Source organism: Myxocyprinus asiaticus, chromosome 17 (genome assembly GCF_019703515.2).
Source record: "Myxocyprinus asiaticus isolate MX2 ecotype Aquarium Trade chromosome 17, UBuf_Myxa_2, whole genome shotgun sequence".
NCBI classification, from domain to species: domain Eukaryota; kingdom Metazoa; phylum Chordata; class Actinopteri; order Cypriniformes; family Catostomidae; genus Myxocyprinus; species Myxocyprinus asiaticus.
This window is the reverse complement of record NC_059360.1, coordinates 20,096,755-20,118,463: the sequence shown is the minus strand read 5'-3', so window position 1 is coordinate 20,118,463 and position 21,709 is coordinate 20,096,755. Positions and strand designations below refer to the sequence as shown.

Below are 21,709 nucleotides of genomic sequence, written 5' to 3'. Positions count from 1 at the left end.
AAAAGCACATAAAGGCAGCATAAAAGTAATCCATACGACTCCAGTGGTTAAATCCATATCTTCAGAAGGGATATGATAGGTGTGGGTGAGAAACAGATCAATATATAAGTCCCTTTTACTGTAAATGTCCACTTTCATGGGTTCTCGGGGAGGGGCAGTGGAGAGGGATTTTTTATTTTTTATTTTTAGTTTGATGTGTATGTGCACTCTTGCTTTTTGAAAGTATTTTTTTTAGTTTGTTTCTAATTTTTTGCTATAATTGTAAGAGACCACTGTAATGCGTGTTTGTGTCGGGTGGGGGGGATGTTCGGGGGGAAGGGTTTAATTTATATATCTGATTCCGTATTTTATGTTGTGTCTATTGTTTTTTTATGAATGGAATCAATAAAAATGTCAATAACAAATGTCCACTTTCACATTCTTCACACTTTCACATTTTTGCCGATTCGCATTCTGCTGGCATATTGCCACCTACTGGGCAGGGAGGAAAATTTATAGTAAAAAAAGACTTTGATATTGATATTGATATTGATCTGTTTCTCACCGACACCAATCATATCGCTTCTGAAGATAAGGATTTAACCACTGGAGTTGTGTGGATTACTTTTATGCTGCCATTATATGATTTCTGGAGCTTCACAGGTCTGGTCACCATTCACTTGCATTGTCAGGACAAAAAGACCTGAGATATTTTTCTACAAATCTTCATTTGTGTTAAACAGAATAAAGAAAGTCATACACATCTAGGATGGTGTAAGGGTGAGTAAATGATGAGGGAATTTTCATTTTTGGGTGAACTATACCTTTAATAAGGCTGTCAATTTAATGCATTAATTCAGAGTGATTAATAAAATAAAAAAATACTGTTAAAAAAATAACAATTTAGATGAATCACGGCACGGTTATAAGGAATTTTCCTACTGATATTTTTGCGAGTCTCAGTCAGCAGGGGGCAGTAGGCGCAACTCCAGCTGGACAGGCAACAAATAGACAGCTGATCAAAGACAGCTAAATGGAATAGAGTGCAGGCAGGGGTTTCAAGACACATTTTTTAATTTTTTAAGTTTCAAATTACATTTAATTTGACACTGCCTCCTTAAAATGTGTCATTTAAGGCTAGAGATGCTGAAAACCAGTGAAACATGATGCAACCACGGTAAGACACACCAAAAACGTCCGTCTTTTCAGTTTTGACGCATGTGTACGGATACAGATTTGACGGGCTCTGTTTTCATCAGTGCGCAAAGCACAGCGCAAAGCACTACAACCGTGCACAACGTCTTATCCAATTTTCGTGAGAGCGCTAATTCTAAGTGCAATTTTTGAGCCAGCGCAAAGCGCAAGTGGCCGTGGGTGGAGGCGCGCAAACTGTGGGTGTATTGTCTGTAAATGAAGTGATGCAAAGTGCAATTTGCTATTTTCCTAAGACATATGTCATTGCTCTAAGACATTTCAATACCACCTCTTAACTCAGCGCAAAGTCCAAATTCAGTTTCTGCATTTGCAGTTTGGAGATTCCACCAGCAGGTGGTAATAAAGTTCATGTCCAAAATCTGAAAGTACAAAACATCAAATTATGTCCCTTCAATGGTTATTTAAGCCATTTGTTGAAACAAAAAATTATGAGATTTGTGTTACATTTTCTAAAGGTACTAGTAATTTTCTACCTGTTGTCATAGAATGATTTTTAAGTCACTGCAAAAGGGGCCAGTGGAAGGAGAGAGTAAAATGTTTGGATTCTGTTTGATTTTGACCACTTCATTATTTTAATTATATTTAGTTACATTTGAAGTTTAATTTGAATTTAGAAATATTTTTGGTTTAATTTTTTCATGTCTCAATAAATGAATGTTATTTTTCAAAATCGACCGGTAGAAGTGAAGTGATTTCCAATACAATCTCTGTTAATACTAGCCATGATTTGTGTGTCAGTAGATGAAAATTAATAAAAATACTTACATTCTCTTTAACTTAACGGAGCGTACATCAAAATTCTGATGAGAATCGCATTCTCCATGTGTATAAAAGGAGCATGTCACTATCATAGAAATATGCCTGACATTCATCAAGGATGCAGTTAATGCACAAAAGAACATAATTTTCTATTCTTCTAATTCAGTGCATACAGTCCATCTACACTACCAACTTCTTATGAATGTGCTGCCTTTGTTTATATCACTGGTGCTTGACTATATAATAGGACACAGTTGGTGCAATAACTGGAGAAGAACCTCAGAATTAAATTGCACTTGACCCATCCTATTTGCACGTGGCGTGTGATTTCTCCAAACCCATTTGCTAGACTTAGCGCATGCTTGCACGAAAATACCAAAACTTCATGGCCATGCCCAATGATTTTGTGCTTATGATTTAAAGCATTGCACTGCGCTTAAGGTTAAAAATGGCGTTTTAAAGGTGCAATCAGTAACATTTGTGTGATATGGTGATTTTTTTTAGTATAGATCAAGAGTACTGACAATCATATTAGTCAAAACATAAGAATAATTATTGGCTATGATGTTATCCAAAATGTCTATATCAGTACATCCCTACAGAATATAAATTTCTCTGATGCAACGCGTTCTGATGTAACTTCATATTCCACCACACAGGGGCATCAGATCCTTACCATTTATTACTATCACAAAATGGAACTGAGATTGAGTTCATTTTATGCATTCATAAAACAAGTAAAAATCACCGGCTGACAATTACACTTGCAACAGGTTACTTACTATAGGACACAGAAGCATGTGACACTATTCAGGCTTGATTTTCTCCTGATGTGAACAATCCCTAAATAACAACTGGCCTCTATTTCACACAGAATCTTCCCAACATTCTCAGAATTGTAATCCTACACATTTATCAAGGGACCAGTTATAACTTTGCACACACTTTGCTTTTCTCTTTCTATGTAAATTTCTCTCTTTCCCAGACTGCAAATTTCTGAGCAGGGGAAAGCAGTGCAATCTAATGGATGAATACAGTGCTGGCAAACCCTGAGGCACAAACCCGGGACTGGCTGAGCCCGGCAGCTCTGTCTTAACTAATTTATAAAGAGTCAAATTTCTGATGATGTTCGGCCAAAGCTTTATAAAATTCAAATTCTGAAGGCTGGCACAGAGGCGCTGTGCTCTTATGATGCTTATTATGACTCATTTCTCCCCACTGAGCAACAGATGTCTTTGTGCAAATGTACTAAACTTTCCCATCGTTTCAGGGCTGTCTCACCTTTACAAAATTATGTTCAGCATATGAAGATGTCAGTGTTTAAAAAAGAACTTTTTGTACACTTATTGTTCATAAGGTGCATAATTAAGTAAAAAGATACAAGAGGTTCTCTTCCTTCTTTAAGAAGAGATAGTCCTTGATATGTACATTTGAAGTCAGATGTTTACATACACATAGGTTGAAGTCATTAAAACTCATTTTTAACCACTCCACAGATTTAATATTAGCAAACTATAGTTTTGGCAAGTCGTTTAAGACATCTACTTTGTGCATGACACATGTAATTTTTCCAACAGTTGTTTACAGACAGATTGTTTCATTTTAATTGACTATATCACAATATAAATAGAAACACTAAGTTATCTGTGCCTTTAAGCAGCTTGGAAAATTCTAGAAAATGATGTCAAGCCTTTAGATAATTAGCAAATTAGCTTCTGATAGGAGGTGTACTGAACTGGAGGTGTACCTGTGAATGCATTTTAAGGCCTACCTTCAAACTCAGTGCCTCTCTGCTTGACATCATGGGAAAAATCAAAAGAAATCAGCGAAGACCTCAGAAAAAAAGAATTGTGGACCTCCACAAGTCTGGTTCATCCTTGAGAGCATTTTTCAAATGCCTGAAGGTACCACGTTCATCTGTACAAACAATACTATGCAAGTATAAACACCATGGAACCACAAAGCCATCATACCACTCAGGAAGGAGACGCATTCTGTCTCCTAGAGATGAACGTAGTTTGGTGTGAAAAGTGCAAATCAATCCCAGAACAACAGCAAAGGACCTTGTGAAGATGCTGGAGGAAACAGGTAGACAAGTATCTATATCCACAGTAAAACGAGTCCTATATCAACATAACTTGAAAGGTTGCTCAGCAAGGAAGAACCACTGCTCCAAAACCACCATAAAAAAGCCAGACTACAGTTTGCAAGTGCACATGGGGACAAAGATCTTACTTTTTGGATAAATGTCCTCTGGTCTGATGAAACAAATATTGAACTGTTTGGCCATAATGACCACCGTTATGTTTGGAGGAAAAAGGGTGAGGCTTGCAAGCCGAAGAACACCATCCCAACCGTGAAGCATGGGGGTGGCAGCATCATGTTGTGTGGGTGCTTTACTGCAGAAGGGACTGGTGCACTTCACAAAATAGATGGCATCATGAGGAAAGAAAATTATGTGGATATACTGAAGCAACATCTGAAGACATCAGCCAGGAAGTTAAAGCTCGGTTGCAAATGGGTCTTGCATACCTCAATGACCCCAAGCATACCTCCAAAGTTTTGGCAAAATGGCTTAAGGACAACAAAGTCAAGGTATTGGAGTGGCCATCACAAAGCCCTGACCTCAAGGGCCGAACTGAAAAAGCGTGTATGAGCAAGGAAGCCTACAAACCTGACTTAGTTACACCAGTTCTGTCGGTAAGGGTTCACACCTGAGTGCTATAACATCTAACACCTGTTTCTGATTACAGTAAGCACGGGGGAGAGCGACAAAAGAGGAACCACGCCAGAGACCCAGTGAGAGAGAGACACGCTTCAACCACCAAAGTTGACTGTGTTTATGTTGAAGCTGAAAAGCTATTTTGAGTTGCACACTATTAAAGACCAACCTTTTGAGTTGAGGCCTCACGTTTCCTGTTTTCTCCTTTCACCCCACAATGAACCCCGTTACACCTTGGTGTACCACAAAGGGCCCATGCACAGATCGTGTTCTTCTGGAGCCAATAAAGTCCTAAATCAACTTTATACAGCTTTAATTACTTTTATTGGGGTAAAACAAAGGGAGCACACACACTCTTTGCTCTTAATCTGTAATAAGTCGTATGAAACTGAACATTATCACGAAGTAAGGTCAAAGCACAGGCTTAAATTCTAGTAAAAAAAGAGAAGCCCCATTTTTTCGGGAAACAGGAAGTGGTGTAATTCTGAACATTTTCTATGGTCTTTGGTCTTTTGGTCTTTCGTTTCATGAAAAATTATCGGAACGAAATAAACCGGATATTAACCCGTTACCAGCATTTAAAAATACAATTTTCAATCAGGAACAATTGAAAGGGACTTCCTTCCTTTCGATTACGCTCTGCAAAAAATATTGTTGGTTTTTGGTTTTCGATCCTTGAACCGTTTTTAGTCTGTCTTAAGTTTTGCTCCTCATAACTGTACATTAAACATCATTAAACATCAAATATGTTCTGACTGGCTGTGATTGTGCCACGTTAAACAGCGTTTTGCGTTCAATCTGGACAGTCAAACAGCTTGTAACTTTATTAAGTTGAGATCATCGTGGTCCAAAAAAGATAATTAGCCACAAAGTCTTGGAGGCTTGTTTCAAAAACCATTTTCTGCATACTTTATTCCCCTCTATTGCTCCTAATGACATTCTTTGAAGGCTTTTCTTCACAGTTTTTGCTTATCTTATGAACCACTAGGAAATTAGGAAATACATAATGGACAGTGGATGTAATGAGCCTAATGCGAAAAAATGCATATGCCTTTAACACAAGGAGGAAGCTTATGCTTTAAAAAAAAAAAATTCAGCCTTTTTGAATGTGATATTTAGGGCTGCCATAGTCTCACGTAGCCAGACCTTTGACTATGGCAAAAGTCTGGGATCTACAGCAGCTTCACACTTTCACAGGAAAAGCCCTCTAACCGACATGTAAAGCGAACAATCAGTCGTTTTTGTCATTGCGTGCTGTTAAGGGGTGGGGTTATCCAAGATATATCATACCATAATAAAAAACAGACACGGGGAAATAAATCATTTATATAATGTTGCAGCAGTCTCCGCGAGCGTTTGCACAGAAAACACACGGGAAATAGTGGTATTTTATTGGTAGAGTATTTCACAGACATAACTAAGTAAAAAAAGTAGAATATGCGGTTATGCTCGTGGATATCCACTTTACATTCTGCTACGTGCCTCAAACGAAACTCTGGATATCTCTAAAAGATTTGATGTCACTAACATGGCAGACCTGGACAAATCTGGTGATTATTTCACCCTCAAAAGCACTCATTGTATCAACGCAGAATCTTTGATAAACATGAATCTGTTTCCCGCTGATGAAAAGTCCTGTGTGCTTCTACTGAACTTCCCATCAAACCAGCCAATCATATTTGCGCTGAGTGGTTCTACAAAGCATTTTCCAATTTTGTGTTTTGCATTAGATCGTTAGAGAATGGGCTGTGGGCGGTCAGTTGGTGTGCCATCGGAGCCTGCCACTACAAATAATCAATAAAACTGATAAAAATCGATAATGAAAATAGGTGGCAACGAATGTATCGAATATCGAATAGTTGGGTCTTAAGTCTTACATTGTAATGTTTAAAAGGAGTAATTCACACAAAAGTGAATATTCTGTCATAATTTACTCACCCTGATGTCATTACAAATCCGTATGACTCTCTTACTTATGCGGAACACAATAAGAGAAATTTTTATGAATATCCTGGTTCGTCATTTCATTACAATGGCAGCTGATAGTAACTCATTTTAAAGCTTTAAAAAGGACCCGAAAGTGCCATAGAAGTATGGAAAGTAAAGTAAAGACATACGGTAGGTTTTACTGAGAATCTTGACGTTTGTTGGGCGCTCAGCTTGTTCACAGTGCTTAGCACAAAAACAATTAAACAACATAGAATTTATGATATAATTTTTTTATTTTTGGGTGAACTATTTGTTTAAACCACATTCACTCAAATAAAAAGAGCTCTGTAGCTGATCCAATTGTGGACAGTGGTTCCACATGTTTGAAATGAGTTTTCTTAAATTACTATGTAATCTCAACACAAACACTTCGTGTAGAAAGAACCTAGTTCAATTAGGTTAACCCAACAAAATTAGACGTGTCAATGTAACTCAAATAAATCACTTTTATTTATTTATGTACTAACTAGTGAAAGTGAATGTTAGCATGCTAAATACATATAATTGTTGGAAGCAATACAGTATAGTAAGCACAGCAATTGCTCAACAAAATGAGCAATCAATTTCATGTGCAACATCTACCTGTCCTCATCGTTAGCTCAAGCTCCACTCTTCACCATAACTGTAACCCCCAAAACTCCAACATAACAGAAACTCTTCTAAGGGTACGTTTACACGACAATGATGTACTAAAAACGGAAATGTTTTTCCTTTGCATTTTTGAAAAGTTTCGCGTACAGACGACAATGTTGTCAAAACGATCCCTGTTCACACGGATCCGCGAAAACGACTAAAAACGCTGTATTATGCATGCCAGGCCAGTAGTTGACGATGTCATTTTGTAAAGAAACACTACACGCCTGCGCACATAAGCATTCTTCCACAGAGCGGTGAATACAAACAATGAAGATGGCGATCGCTGGTCGTAGTAGTGATGCAGTAAATCTACACTTTGCTGGAGAAGCGTCAATAAACTCAAAATCTTGAGCAGCACAACCACAGTCCTGCAGTCCGCCACTGTAGTTTTGAATGTCTCACGCGTTGTTTTCGCGCGCATGCCTATAGACTGAACACGTAATACACGTGCGCATGACGTCATCGTTTTCACAAATTCGCGTTTTTGTATGTTTACACGGAGACGATAACGGCATCGTTTTCAAAAATGTGCACTTTGAAATATGTTTTCAAAAGTTTGCGTTTTCAGGCCCCAAAACACCGTTGTCATGTAAACGAACAGCCAAAACGCATAAAAAGTTTTCCGTTTTTAGTTGAAAATGTTGTCGTGTAAACGGCCCCTAAATCTCATAACAAAACATGAAACACTAACAAGTATCCCCATTTATATTCATCTTGCACAAAAACACACTTAATTTTAACATTTACTCTCCCGTTCGGGTCCCATGCAAAGCATGCTGGGAAATGAAAATCCCCTGCCCAGTTTAATCAATGCAACATTAACACAACAAAAAGTACTCATGTAGTCCCAACTCAAATGGATTAAGTAAACTTCTATTTTACAAATTTAAATGGATAGAACGCAATGAAGTCAAGTTGTGACAAAATGTTCTAGAATTGTGTTGCTTCAGTTCATTTTAATTAAGTAAATTGAGAGCAGCAAAAATCCTTTTTTTGAGTGTTGTTTGGAGGAGAGCAAGGGGCGAAATGTGAAATAACTTGCTTTTCATTAATATACTGGAAATACAATTTGGCTGTTTAATTATCGGTTTAATAGAAAAAATAATTAGATTAAATAAGACAGATTAATCGATTACGGAAATAGTTGTTAGTTGCAGCATTAGTGACACTGAAGTAGTCAGTACCAAATTAACTGATTTAGCAAATCAATTAACACAATGTGAGATAAGGTCTTGCACTAAAATCTGCTGTAAAAACATCACCTGCGTAAAGCACACAACTTACAAACACTTGTTTCTGAATGGATCCTTATGACTTGGTCACGTGTTGGTGCATGGCAGAGAAAAGGAAAAAAGGGGAAGAAAATGTGCTAATCCCCGTGAGTGCCCACCTGCGTTCTGTGCCAGATCACAGAGGCTCTGGAGTGGCCTAATTTGTTGCGACAGGGTCCTTTGTCATAATGGATCAGGAGGAAGTCGTCCTGTCAAACACAGAGAGCATTACGAGAGGCCGATCATTACCTCAGTGGGTGTTCAAAACAGCTGCATGAAGGATACTGTTGCATTTACGGCCTTCATCAAAGGACTGAACATGTTGCATCAATGACGGGCACATGACCAGCAAAAATACAGTAAGATAGCAGTATGCTGTTGGAGGGATCAAATGAACATTTCGTTATCACCCTCATGTCGTTCCAAACCTGTATGACTTTCTTTCTTCGGTGGAACACAAAAGGTACATTTTTGAAGAATATCCAGAAATTATTTTCCATATAATAAAACTGAATTGAAACTGGGGCTCTCAGGCTTCAGAATGACGAAAAATAAAAGTAAATTGTAAAATTAAGTAAAATCATCAAGTATAATAAAAGTGGTCCATATGACTCATGTGCTAGCCACCAAGTCTTCTGAAGCCATATAGCATTTATGTGAGACAGAGAACATAATTACGTCGAGCTGTTAACCACTGCGATCATTTAGTCAGAGAGCTCAACTCGAGAACTGGATCAGTCCGATTTGTGAATGAATCATTCAGGGGTGCATTTCCCATACAACTACATAACTCACTGGTTAATCACTATAGTACGATGCATCGTTGGATAAATTAACTAGCTGGTGACGACTGTTTTATATATATGTATGTGTTTATATGTGTATGTGTATGTATAGGTGCATCTCAATAAATTAGAATGTCGTGGAAAAGTTCATTTATTTCAGTAATTCAACTCAAATTGTGAAACTTGTGTATTAAATAAATTCAATGCACACAGACTGAAGTAGTTTAAGTCTTTGGTTCTTTTAATTGTGATGATTTTGGCTCACATTTAACAAAAACCCACCAATTCACTATCTCAAAAAATTAAAATACATCATAAGTGAATGTATAAGTGAAAATAAGTGAATTGTTGGCCTTCTGGAAAGTATGTTCATTTACTGTATATGTACTCAATACTTGGTAGGGGCTCCTTTTGCTTTAATTACTGCCTCAATACGGCGTGGCATGGAGGTGATCAGTTTGTGGCACTGCTGAGGTGGTATGGAAGCCCAGGTTTCTTTGACAGTGGCCTTCAGCTCATCTGCATTTTTTGGTCTCTTGTTTCTCATTTTCCTCTTGACAATACCCCATAGATTCTTTATGGGGTTCAGGTCTGGTGAGTTTGCTGGCCAGTCAAGCACACCAACACCATGGTCATTTAACCAACTTTTGGTGCTTTTGGCAGTGTGGGCAGGTACCAAATCCTGCTGGAAAATGAAATCAGCATCTTTAAAAAGCTGGTCAGCAGAAGGAAGCATGAAATGCTCCAAAATGTCTTGGTAAACGGGTGCAGTGACTTTGGTTTTCAAAAAACACAATGGACCAACACCAGCAGATGACATTGCACCCCAAATCATCACAGACTGTGGAAACATAACACTGGACTTCAAGCAACTTGGGCTATGAGCTTCTCCACCCTTCCTCCAGACTCTAGGACCTTGGTTTCCAAATGAAATACAAAACTTGCTCTCATCTGAAAAGAGGACTTTGGACCACTGGGCAACAGTCCAGTTCTTCTCCTTAGCCCAGGTAAGACGCCTCTGACATTGTCTGTGGTTCAGGTGTGGCTTAACAAGAGGAATACGACAACTGTAGCCAAATTCCTTGACACGTCTGTGTGTGGTGGCTCTTGATGCCTTGACCCCAGCCTCAGTCCATTCCTTGTGAAGTTCACCCAAATTCTTGAATTGATTTTGCTTGACAATCCTCATAAGGCTGCGGTTCTCTTGGTTGGTTGTGCATCTTTTTCTTCCACACTTTTTCCTTCCACTCAACTTTCTGTTAACATGCTTGGATACAGCACTCTGTGAACAGCCAGCTTCTTTGGCAATGAATGTTTGTGGCTTACCCTCCTTGTGAAGGGTGTCAGTGATTGTCTTCTGGACAGCTGTCAGATCAGCAGTCTTCCCCATGATTGTGTAGCCTAGTGAACCAAACTGAGAGATCATTTTGAAGGCTCAGGAAACCTTTGCAGGTGTTTTGAGTTGATTAGCTGATTGGCATGTCACCATATTCTAATTTTTTGAGATAGTGAATTGGTGGGTTTTTGTTAAATGTGAGCCAAAATCATCACAATTAAAAGAACCAAAGACTTAAACTACTTCAGTCTGTGTGCATTGAATTTATTTAATACACAAGTTTCACAATTTGAGTTGAATTACTGAAATAAATGAACTTTTCCACGACATTCTAATTTATTGAGATGCACCTGTATGTGTGTGTGTGTGTATGTATATATATATATATATATATACGTGTGTGTGTGTGTGTATATATGCATATATATTGTCTATTGTGTATTCTATATATACTTTTTTCTTTTCAATATTTATCTATTTTTTATTCAATTTTAATTATTTTTTAAAAGTCTTGCTGCTGTTTTTGTATTGTTGTGTACTGGAAGCTCCTGTCACCAAGACAAATTCCTTGTATGTGTAAGCATACTTGGCAATAAAGCTCATTCTGATTCTGATTCTGAAATCTGTGATACGACAGATGATTGCGCTGCAATAGTGGGGTTTCCCTTTACATCAGACTTTGGGGACGCACTTGAGCACATGCGTACTTTTCAAAAACATAGAATAACTTCACTTATGCGTTAACATTGACACATAAGCCATGTTCTCTGACAAAAGCCGTGTGTGTTAAATTGCTTTCTCTTAACAGCCTTTAATCCTTTAAATGGCTGCATTCACTTCAACGTGACGTTTCAAAATGCCATTTTCTGCAAAATCCCAGAAAAATCATTTTCCTAAGTGTTGTAAATGTGGTCAATTTCTTGACAGAATAAAAGATATATATGAAATAAAACATAATTTGAAGTCAAATGATGTCCACACAGCGAACTAATAAGGAACTATGCTTCTAAACAGGTGAAGAGCATTAGTTCCAACCACACAACTTTGTGATGCAGTTTGCGAATGTTCGTTGGAACTATGGTTTTGAGAAACACCAAATTGTTGAACTATGTTGATAATGATGTAAATTGCGACCATAGTTGGCTAACGATGCTTTTGGGAAACACACCCCAGACCGGTTTTGTAAACTGGATCAACTGATTCACTGAAAAGAACCACCTCTACGTCTCCGCGGTAACACGCTCAACAAGCCATGTGATAAGATGTGTGGATTGACTGTCTCAGACGCGGAGGCAACTGAGATTCGTCCTCCACCACCCGGATTGAGGCGAGTCACTACGCCACCACGAGGACCTAGAGCGCATTGGGAACTGGGCATTCCAAATTGGGGAGAAAAGGGGAGAAAATCCAAACAAAACAAAAACAAACAGTATCTTTTTTGTCATTTTGGAGCTTGGAAGCTCCAGTCCATTCACTTCCATTAAATGGAAAAAAAAGTGGACAGGATGTTGTCCAAAAATGAATCTTTAGTGTTCCATGGAAGAGGGAAAGTCATATGGGTTTGAATTTTTATTTTTGGATGAACTATCCCTATAAGATTTGATATTCTGCACTCGGACTGCAGTGAGCACTTACGTCCAAGGACTCCAGGCAGTACCAGCAGAAAGCGTGCTTGCAGTTCTTGCACATCATCTGGGCACAGCCCTCATCTCTCTCTATGTAGACTTTACATTTAGGACAGCGTTTGATTGGGGCGTCGTCATCATCATCCTTAAAGAAAGAACTGAAATAAAAAGAAAGAGAGACTGAGTGAAGAGGAGAATGTGTAAAAGAAAATATAAAGATAATTTAAAATGAATGAATGAAAAAAGAATAGAAAACTAAATTTGTACGTTTTCTGTAGAAAATATGAGTGGTGCTTGCCCAGGAAAAAAGTGGTTGCTAAAGATTAACCAGTCCAAATCCAAGAAAGCCCACATCCAAGTCCCTAGATATAGTACTTCCTTTACTATAAATAACTAGGATTTTTGCTCATTTAATTATTCGTCAGGCGAAAATCCTAAGTGAAGCACACCTCTCTTCAACAGCTTGTTGAGTAACTTAAAGTTAGGGGTTTTGAAAAATGTATGAGCAATAGAGCAAGCACCACTAATATAAGGGAGAGGAAGATAGAGAGACAGTGAAAGGAGAATAGAAAGTGAAAAAAAAAGAGAGCAAGCAAGAAAGAATATTTAGAAAAATGATTTGCATTAAACTATTTTGTCTCTTTTAAGTTTCACCTATGAAATTTCATAAAAAAAGATTTTTAAAGAGGAACCCTCTAAAAGATATAATAGAATCTTTTTTTTTTTTCTTTTTTTTTTCACTTAGACAATCTGTCTCATTTTATGTACTAAAGAGTTGTGGGCCAGGGACAGTGTTTGCTGGTAATGGAGAAGCTGACCCGCAGGGACTGAGCTGACAGGTACAAGCCCATTCGTTTTCAGGACAATTCATAGCCTATTGATCTAAGGGAAGTGACACTGTGCAGCAAATCCTTTCAGAGCCAGTTAAAGTGATGCCGCTTTTCCTTGAAACTGCAGAGACTCAACCTTACTCATAATGCATTTAGGGGACTGTGAAAAGTAATTTTAGTAAATTAGCAATTATAATTATAATAATAATAATAATAGCAAATTTATGGTTATTTCACAATTTAAAGGTGCACTCAGTAACTTTTGTCTTTGTGTTATCTTGGACTTACACGGACACCTAGCGGCTTGGATTCAGCATAATTTAAAATCAATAGTTTTCAGTTTCAGATGCCATTGTAGAAATGTTGTATTCACAGTCAGCCATGATTACTTTAATCAGTGAGTGAAAGTGTCCAATAACAGGATGGTTATTGAGATAAAACTAGTAGAATTTGTCTGGTCATGTGATTCTAACATGGCAGCCCCCATGTGCGGACCCTCTCCATGTGAAATAAAACAGCTTTTATAAGTTACTGATATGACTGGAGTCTTCGTTTGAATGTGAGTGGTCTTAATTTCCTACATACTGCAAAATTACAATTCATGTCTTTAAGAGTTAAACTTTTTTAATGAGGAAAAAATTACTGAGTGCACCTTTAATGCTATATTTAACCTTGTGCGACCCTGTGTACACATGCGTGGACGTTGTATTTTGGCTTCGCTATACTCAACACATAATTTAATTTAATTTACTCTGGGCTGTCAGTAAAGGGTTAAACTTTCGACGTCTCGAGTCATGTGACAAAACAACATGGTGCCGATCACATCAGAGTTTGTCTTTGGGAGAAATGCCAACAAAACTTGATCAGCATCTGACAAAAATTAAAATCTGTTTGAGTCAAAAGATTAGAGTGTCTAGTTTCATCTGATATGCCATTTTTTTTAATTTGAGCGATTTATCACGAAACGCCACGCTGCTAAATGCTAATGTGTACAATAGCACATGTTTTTTCTTAGAAATCCTATATTTACTGTGCATTTTCACATTAAGAAAACATATTTTGCTTTCAGAGGCTTTATGTGGAGTTAGGAGGAAAATACTGTGCTTTTTGAACTGTTCTGAGACCAGTGCAGACAGACAGCACACTGGAGGTTAAGTCCTTCACTAAATAGGGAGCAAGAGAGCATCCTAAAACCTATATAAACAACAATCCTGGAATCATAAAAAATTTTATAAAAAAAAAAATCTGACTTTCTATAGCCTGGTATTATTAAAATGTCACAACTTAGTCCCACTGTCCATATCTGTGGACAACGATTTTTAGGAAAACTATTTGCTCTAGAAATGTTTTGTTTTGTTTGCATGTTTATTAGATTCTACTAATTACAAATCAAAAAGGGAAATGGAAAATGCACACAGCAGTTATGCTTGTGTCTCAGGAGGTTAAAGAGGTTAAAGACAAACAGATTTAACGTCCATAGTGTGATTGTGAAAAAATGACTGATTTTATTGGTCAAATTTAGGGTTATGGATTTATAAGCAAAAATATATACAATAGTCTTGACATTTTTGGTCAGTAGCAATATACATCACAATATAACGTTTTTTATGGAACTTCAGAAAAATAATAATAAAAGTTTGATTTTGAATTAAAAGATGTCAAAGTAATTGTAGACCTGTCAGGTCCATTACTTCATCAGTAAATAAAATGGATGTTCAGAGCTTGATACAGATCAGTATCAAACATGACATATATAAATACTTCTGAAAACTTGAGGCTGTTTATTTTTAAAGTGGTCATTCCTGCATGCCTCAAGATCAAGGCTCAGATACTCTCCTGAAAATATTCTTTTGCTTGTGAAAGAAGTGTGTGTATGTGAAATGAATGTCAATTAACACCTGTGCATGAATCTCTTGCTTACTGAGCCGAGAGCAGCACACTCTTCAACATCTAGGAGCAGAGACCTATACCTAAGCTGAATGATATGAATGCTGAATAGTGCAAAAAAAAAAACAAGATGACAGATCAAGGTATTTGATTTCAAATCTCATGTCAGCTTATCAACATCAAAAATTGTTACTCAGTACAAGCCTCATAGTACAGTGCTTAAACTCATATCAAAAACGTGGCACTGGCTTTTTATACATGTGCATTTGCTTTGAAGACAACTGTATGCTAATGCACTCCTAAATGATGACAAAATTACCTTTTATTTTTAAAATTCCCAGATATTCACGTTTAAAACGTTCCTTTTCCAGGAATAAGGACCAAAAATTAAGATGACTCAAGCTGCACTACACAGATTTTTGTCCAATTGAATGCTCTCTAGAATAAGAATGTCCCTGCCCCTGCAATGGCAACCAGCCATTCAATATGTCCCACCTAAACGTTGTGTTTCAATAGTAACAGTAATGGCTGATTTAGGGCAGATTTAGATCATGTCTTGCATAAAGAGTATGACCTAATGCCTCTAGGCAGAAGTGTGAGGGACTCGACATGAAGGCGAAGGTATAATCCAAATGCAGGAGGTTTATTTACAATCAGCATACAAATCCAAAACACAAGGCAGAGACGTAGTCGTGAAGCAGGCAAAGTTGTTAACAGGTAATCAGTCCAACCAGGCAAACAGAGCAAAACAATAATCCAAAATCGGTAATCCAGTAAAGCAGGCACAATTGTCATAACAAGTAGTCAATGAAACAGACAATGAGAATTACGTTTGTTAAGGCAGTAAAACTGGCAATACTTCACAAGGTCACAATGGCAAGGCATGGCTATTTAAATTATACAAACAGAAAGTCACCATAGAAGAAACGGTTCAGTGTCAGTATTCGACTGGCGATCGGCTGAATGGATATTAGCCTCATTCGTTACAAGAAGATATCAGTTACCAAAATGTAAGACAAAGAAATACAAATTCTCCATGGTGCCACTATCGACAAAGCTGTTAAATAAAGAATGTTAGAAGTAGGTACTGAAATGACTGAGGTACTAAGGGTATATGTTGATTATTGTTTAGTATGCAGTTTTGTGTTGTAAGGATAATATGCTACTGTCTGTCCATATGTTACAGGAAGACTTATGTGAATATATGTTGAGTATTTTATTGTGTGTTTATATGTAATAGCAACCTTGATGCCCATGGCAAATTTCTTCATGGAGACCAATAAAGAACTAAGAAAGAAAGAAAGCCATTTTATGGGGTTGTTAATGAGTATTTTTGTCTTGTTTCTCAATAAAAATATCTAAACACCTTTAAAAAAAAGATACATTTACTTTAGAAGCAAAATAGCAAATTACATATACAGTATTATTATAAATAATATACACAAAATACTTATATTATACTAATATACAGTACAATCCTGTCCACTATACTATAGTACTATACTAAACTATTATACTGTACTAATATATATATATATATATATTATAATTTATACAAAATATCTCAACATCCTTTCTACAAGATAATGTACTTCAGAAGCAAAAATGCATTTTACACATATTTTTAAAAGATTTATCACATATAATTTTGTCACATATTCCCTGTTGTTTGTATTGACTTATGTTGAAATTCTTGTTTAGCTCCTGTTTCCTGTAAGTTTGTAGTCCTTTTGTAGTTTCATTTTATGATTAGTTTTCCCCTTATTGTTTCTAATGTATTTTTGCAGTAGGTGTAGCTGAAGAAAAGTGAAAAGAGGAGAAGAGATCAGAGGTGCTTCACATGCATCAGTACCTGCTCTCTCCAGGTAGAAAAGAGGTGATGGGAATGTTCTCCTGGCAGTCTTGCTCCGGGTGCCAGCTGGCCTTGCAGGCAGAACAGAACTCATGTGTGCACATGCTGCAGCGCACCAACTGTGGAAGCGCCGTGTCAGACTCTTTCAGCTGGCACACAGCCTGGCACATGGAGGATGGGCACCAGGTCCGGTGCGGGTCCATCAACACCTCTGTGAGATGAGGAATCAGACGTAATTTCAGTGAATATAAGATGATCATGATAGCAGGTCACCATGGTTACAGCATTAGAGATGAATGGGTAATAAAAAAGAAAAGCTTTGGCCTCATCTGCCCTCAGAAATGAGATACTACCAGTGGAACTGCTTATCATAGTTTTTACATGAATTCATCTGTTAAGTTAGTGTTTATTAAAGGTGCACTCAGTAATTGCTTCCTCATTTAATTTTCTTTTACTTCTCATCATTTTAAAACATATGTATAATATTGTGACCACTCACAAGAGATAAAGACTCCAGCTGAATAAATAACCTTATAAAAGCTGTTTTTTTCTACATGGAGAGAGTCCCCTCATGCGGGCGGCCATGTTATAATCACATGACCAGCCGAATACTACTTGCCTTATCTTAGTAACTACCCTGTTATTGGACACTTTCACTCATGGATTAACTTAATAATGGCTTACTGTGAATAGTAAACTTCTACACTGGCATGGGTAACTAAAAAATACTGTGTTTGATGATGCTGCATAAAAGACCCTATGTGTCAGTGTAAGTCTAAAATTACATATTAAAAGATTTCTGAGTGCACTTTTAAATTAATAAGCCAAGAGAGGTCATGCAAACGTCCCAGACATTCTAGCATTGACAAGATGAACAGGAGACTACACTAAAATTAATGCACAGACATAAATTAGAAGACTATTCAATCCACACACCACTAGTCTTTAAAACATTTATCATGAATTTACTATTGACCTGTTTCAGTGATGTCATTTTTTCCCCGCAGCCGCCATATTTGTGACCATCAGCGGGAGGAAACAATGGTGGTGAATGTAAAAACACCTGAAAAACGATATCAAGAAAAACCTCAAAAAACGCTTTTGATCCATGCCAAGTCCCAGGAAAGGTGTGTACAGGACTGAGGTCAGCACAAATACTGCAAAATTTGGCTTTTGCAGACAATAAAATATATTTTATCCACGATTTACTGCCGTACACCGGCGAGTCTGATGTGTGACCCGCGAGTGCACACGCCTACCGGTACATCACCGTGAACATCTCTCATTCAGAAGTTACAAATGTTTGAGTTGTTTTCTGCTCTGATATAATCCCGTTTGTATGAATGTAAGAACTGCTTAAGTCATGAAGAATACACAGAAAGCAACCAAGGCATATTAGTGTATAAGATATTTACATTGTAGTTGTGTGAATAAAGTCTGTGCTTCATGATCTTATGATGTGCTGTTTATTGACTAACATTGGTATACACACATTAAATATATATTATATATGCACATTATAGTGCTTTTTTATTTATTACAATGTGTAATAACCTTTATACAGTCTGGGTGTTATGAATAACATTGTCCTGTGTGCATTTCCAGTTTAATTGTATCTGAATCAATGATGTTATAAATATAATTGACACGTGTTCAGATAACTGACATGTCTGAATAAATGAGCAAAGACCCAAACATGTTTTTATCTGTGTTCTCTCCCTTCATCACTGCTTGCCTGTGGCGAAATGAAGATGTGCCACTTAAAAGATAAAACTTTATTGAAAGAAAAATTACATTTTGGCTCTGGTTAGTAAACACCAGTATCACCTTTTCAAGATTTATAAAAAACAAAACAAAAAACTTTGTTGTGATGTGACTTTTGCCACATCACACAGCACATTGAAGAAATATGGAATTTTGGTCACAAACACGGTGCAGCGGTCATACAATGATGCCACATAAAACAGGTCAATAGTAACTAACTGTATTTTCTTTGTGTGTGGATTTTCTCCCCTTTTCTCCCCAATTTGGAATGCCCAATTCCCAATGCGCTCTAAGTCCTCGTGGTGGCATAGTGACTCGCCTCAATCCAGGTGGCGGAGGACAAATCTCAGTTGACTCTGCGTCTGAGACCGTCAAACCACGCATCTTATCAAGTGGCTTGTTGAGCGTGTTACCGCGGAGACATAGCGCGTGTGGAGGCTCAAGCTGTTCTCCACAGCATCCACGCACAACTCACCATGCGCCCCACTGAGAGCGAGAACCACATTACAATGACTATGAGGAGGTTAACCCAATGTGACTCTACCCACCCTAGCAACTGGGCCAATTGGTTGCTTAGGAAGCCTGACTGGAGTCACTCAGCACGCCCAGGATTTGAACTTGCAACTCCAGGTCTGGTAGTCAGCGTCTTTACTTGCTGAGCTACCCAGGGCCCCAACACTAACTGTATTAACTATAGTATTTTAGGCAGAAATACAGTATATTCCGGACCGCGTCCGCTATTTGGTGACAGCTGTTTTAGAGCCACGACTATCTGTTTTATGTTTTTCACTCACTCTTCTGCCTTATGAATGCAAAAAGGTCTGTTAGCGACATTTGGCTAAGCTTGGTAATCTATGTAATGTGTGGTTGTGGGCAAATATGGTGGAAAGAGGGCTTTCATAATATCTGATGACTGCAATTTTTAGCCATCTTGTTGAGTCAGGATGGCACGCATTTGTATCTGTCCCCACCTGAACTGTGAGTCTCTCACTAACCGAACATACACTCACATCTAACACAGCAGGCCATGCATGAATATACATGCACTCTTGTCTCTGCATGCGTTATAGACACAATTCCGCCCCAGTTTCACAGAAAACTTAGTACGTTTACATGCATTAGGATTTCATAATTTGAGTTTGCTGTTTACAAGAAGCATCTGCTGATGTGGACCAAGCCTCGCAAAAGATAGATTTTAGGAGACCTGCGATAAAAAAGTGTTGCTTTTCATAAAGCTGGAAAGGGTTACAAAGTTATCTCGAAGAGTTTGAATATTTATCTGTCCACAGTTAAACTAAATGTCTATAAATGGACAGTAGTTAACTTATGTTTACAAATACAATCTTATTGTAATGTGTTATTCCATGACTTTTCAGAATTATATTCGTGATATCCCCAGGTTTTCCATGACCGTGGGATCCCTGATTTTCAGTCTGCTCTATTTGAGTCTCTCATTTAATTCATTTATGAGAATATTGCCGTCATGGCAATACTCAAGGCGAATACACACTAAAGAGAAGACGGCTCACAGCATGGGAAAAAATGCCAGACATAAAAGGCATATATAATTCCATATATAATTCGTCCTTTTTCAAATCCTTGTAATGCTCTAGAGCTGATAGAGGGGGAATATCTCTCAAATAAATGTGTCCTGTGATTCAAACAGGGTTGGGCAGAATACTTTTAGAAAGTATTCTGGGCTGACTACTAAATAATCTCTCTTAAATGTATTAAGTAATGTATTATAATACATCACATAAAAAAGTAATGTATTCAGAATACTTTTAGAATACATATTTGTAAAGGCAAGGCACAATTGCATTTCACATGCGAAAATCATGACTTTTTTTTTTTTTCTCAGTAACATATGCAGTTATGCAACTGGACATTATTAATTTGGTATGAATAAATGTATTTTTGGGGAGAATTAAAAATGTTATTGAAAAATGTGGAATGAACATTCATTTATACTGTATTTTCTCTGTAAAAATTCATAATAACAGAATTTTCATTTTGGGTTAACTATTCCTGTAACATAATGAGGCAGAGCTATGCTCGAAATCCTAGGTGACATTGATACACGTCAGCAGGTGGCAGGCTGTCATTGTTTGAGGTGCAGGCAGCACAGGTAACAGTGACTGATCTCAGACAGCATGATGTCATCCTGACACACACACGTGTCCAGCGCGAGTCCCTCGCTTCACTTTCATCCTCACACGTACACCATGCCTGGCCTATTTGTCTACTGCGAGTCACCCTGAGGACAATCCAGGACCATAAGTATGGAGCTAACCATAAACAAACGTGAACACGTGCCCGATCAGGTGCTGTGTGATGCTAATTGCCCCCCCTGATGGACAAACATGTTTTCCACTTACCCTTCTCAAACTGCAGCTTCCTGTATCTCTGCATTATCTCTGTGGCTACCATGCATTCAATCTGAAAGAGCAATGAAGAAAGAGCGAACATAAGCAGTTAAGAACAATGTGGTCTGATGGATACAAAAGGACTCTTTGCTTTATAGATATTGTCTTTCATATTTCAATTTGATTCGGGTAAACATACACCAAATATCAAATATGATGTCTACAATGTAAATAAAATCTGTCAGGTAACCTAAAATATTTGAAAATATCTAAATGAACTGGTTTTCAAGTCAAAAATGTTATTTAATCTGACTAAATCAAACTGACAAGTTAGGTTACACCAACGAAAGTAATTTTATGGGTTAGATCAAGTAGAAATAGATCATTAAGGTAACTTTTTGGGGAACATATTATTTGTAAACAATAATACATTTGCAATTCTGTTAAGTTAGTGTCAACGAATTTACTTCACCTGTAAGGATTGCCAAAGCAACACATTTGTTACTCTGCTGCTTTTCGTCTGGGTCTGATTCCTCAGGTTTAGCTGCTTTGATGCAGAAAATACTGAATGAGCCAGCCATGCTCACAATGAGCCTCTAGCAGTGAGGAGGAACCCTGCCCTCGCACTGACCTCAGATTTGGGAGGATTACGTGGTGCAAGCCACTGAGGGGAGAGTCATACTGCAGAGATTT

At 37.6% G+C, this 21,709-nt stretch overlaps 1 protein-coding gene across 7 annotated transcripts in view; it reads right to left on the bottom strand.

Annotated features, from left to right (window-relative positions):
* The window catches only part of rnf144aa (ring finger protein 144aa), a 67,766-nt gene that overhangs the window by 4,022 nt on the left and 42,035 nt on the right, over positions 1-21,709 (bottom strand). For 2 of the 7 annotated variants that reach the window (XM_051723486.1, XM_051723485.1), the window contains 5 exons: positions 21,029-21,089; positions 16,887-17,097; positions 12,328-12,475; positions 8,691-8,780; positions 1,463-1,553 (listed from right to left, as the gene is read on the bottom strand). In XM_051723486.1, coding sequence (XP_051579446.1) covers positions 1,463-1,553; positions 8,691-8,780; positions 12,328-12,475; positions 16,887-17,097; positions 21,029-21,089 — 601 coding nt within the window. Of the gene's footprint in view, positions 1-600; positions 1,554-8,690; positions 8,781-12,327; positions 12,476-16,886; positions 17,098-21,028; positions 21,090-21,709 lie in introns of those variants that run through there. The other 5 variants (XR_007899683.1, XM_051723488.1, XM_051723490.1 and 2 more) reach the window with 5 other exon arrangements.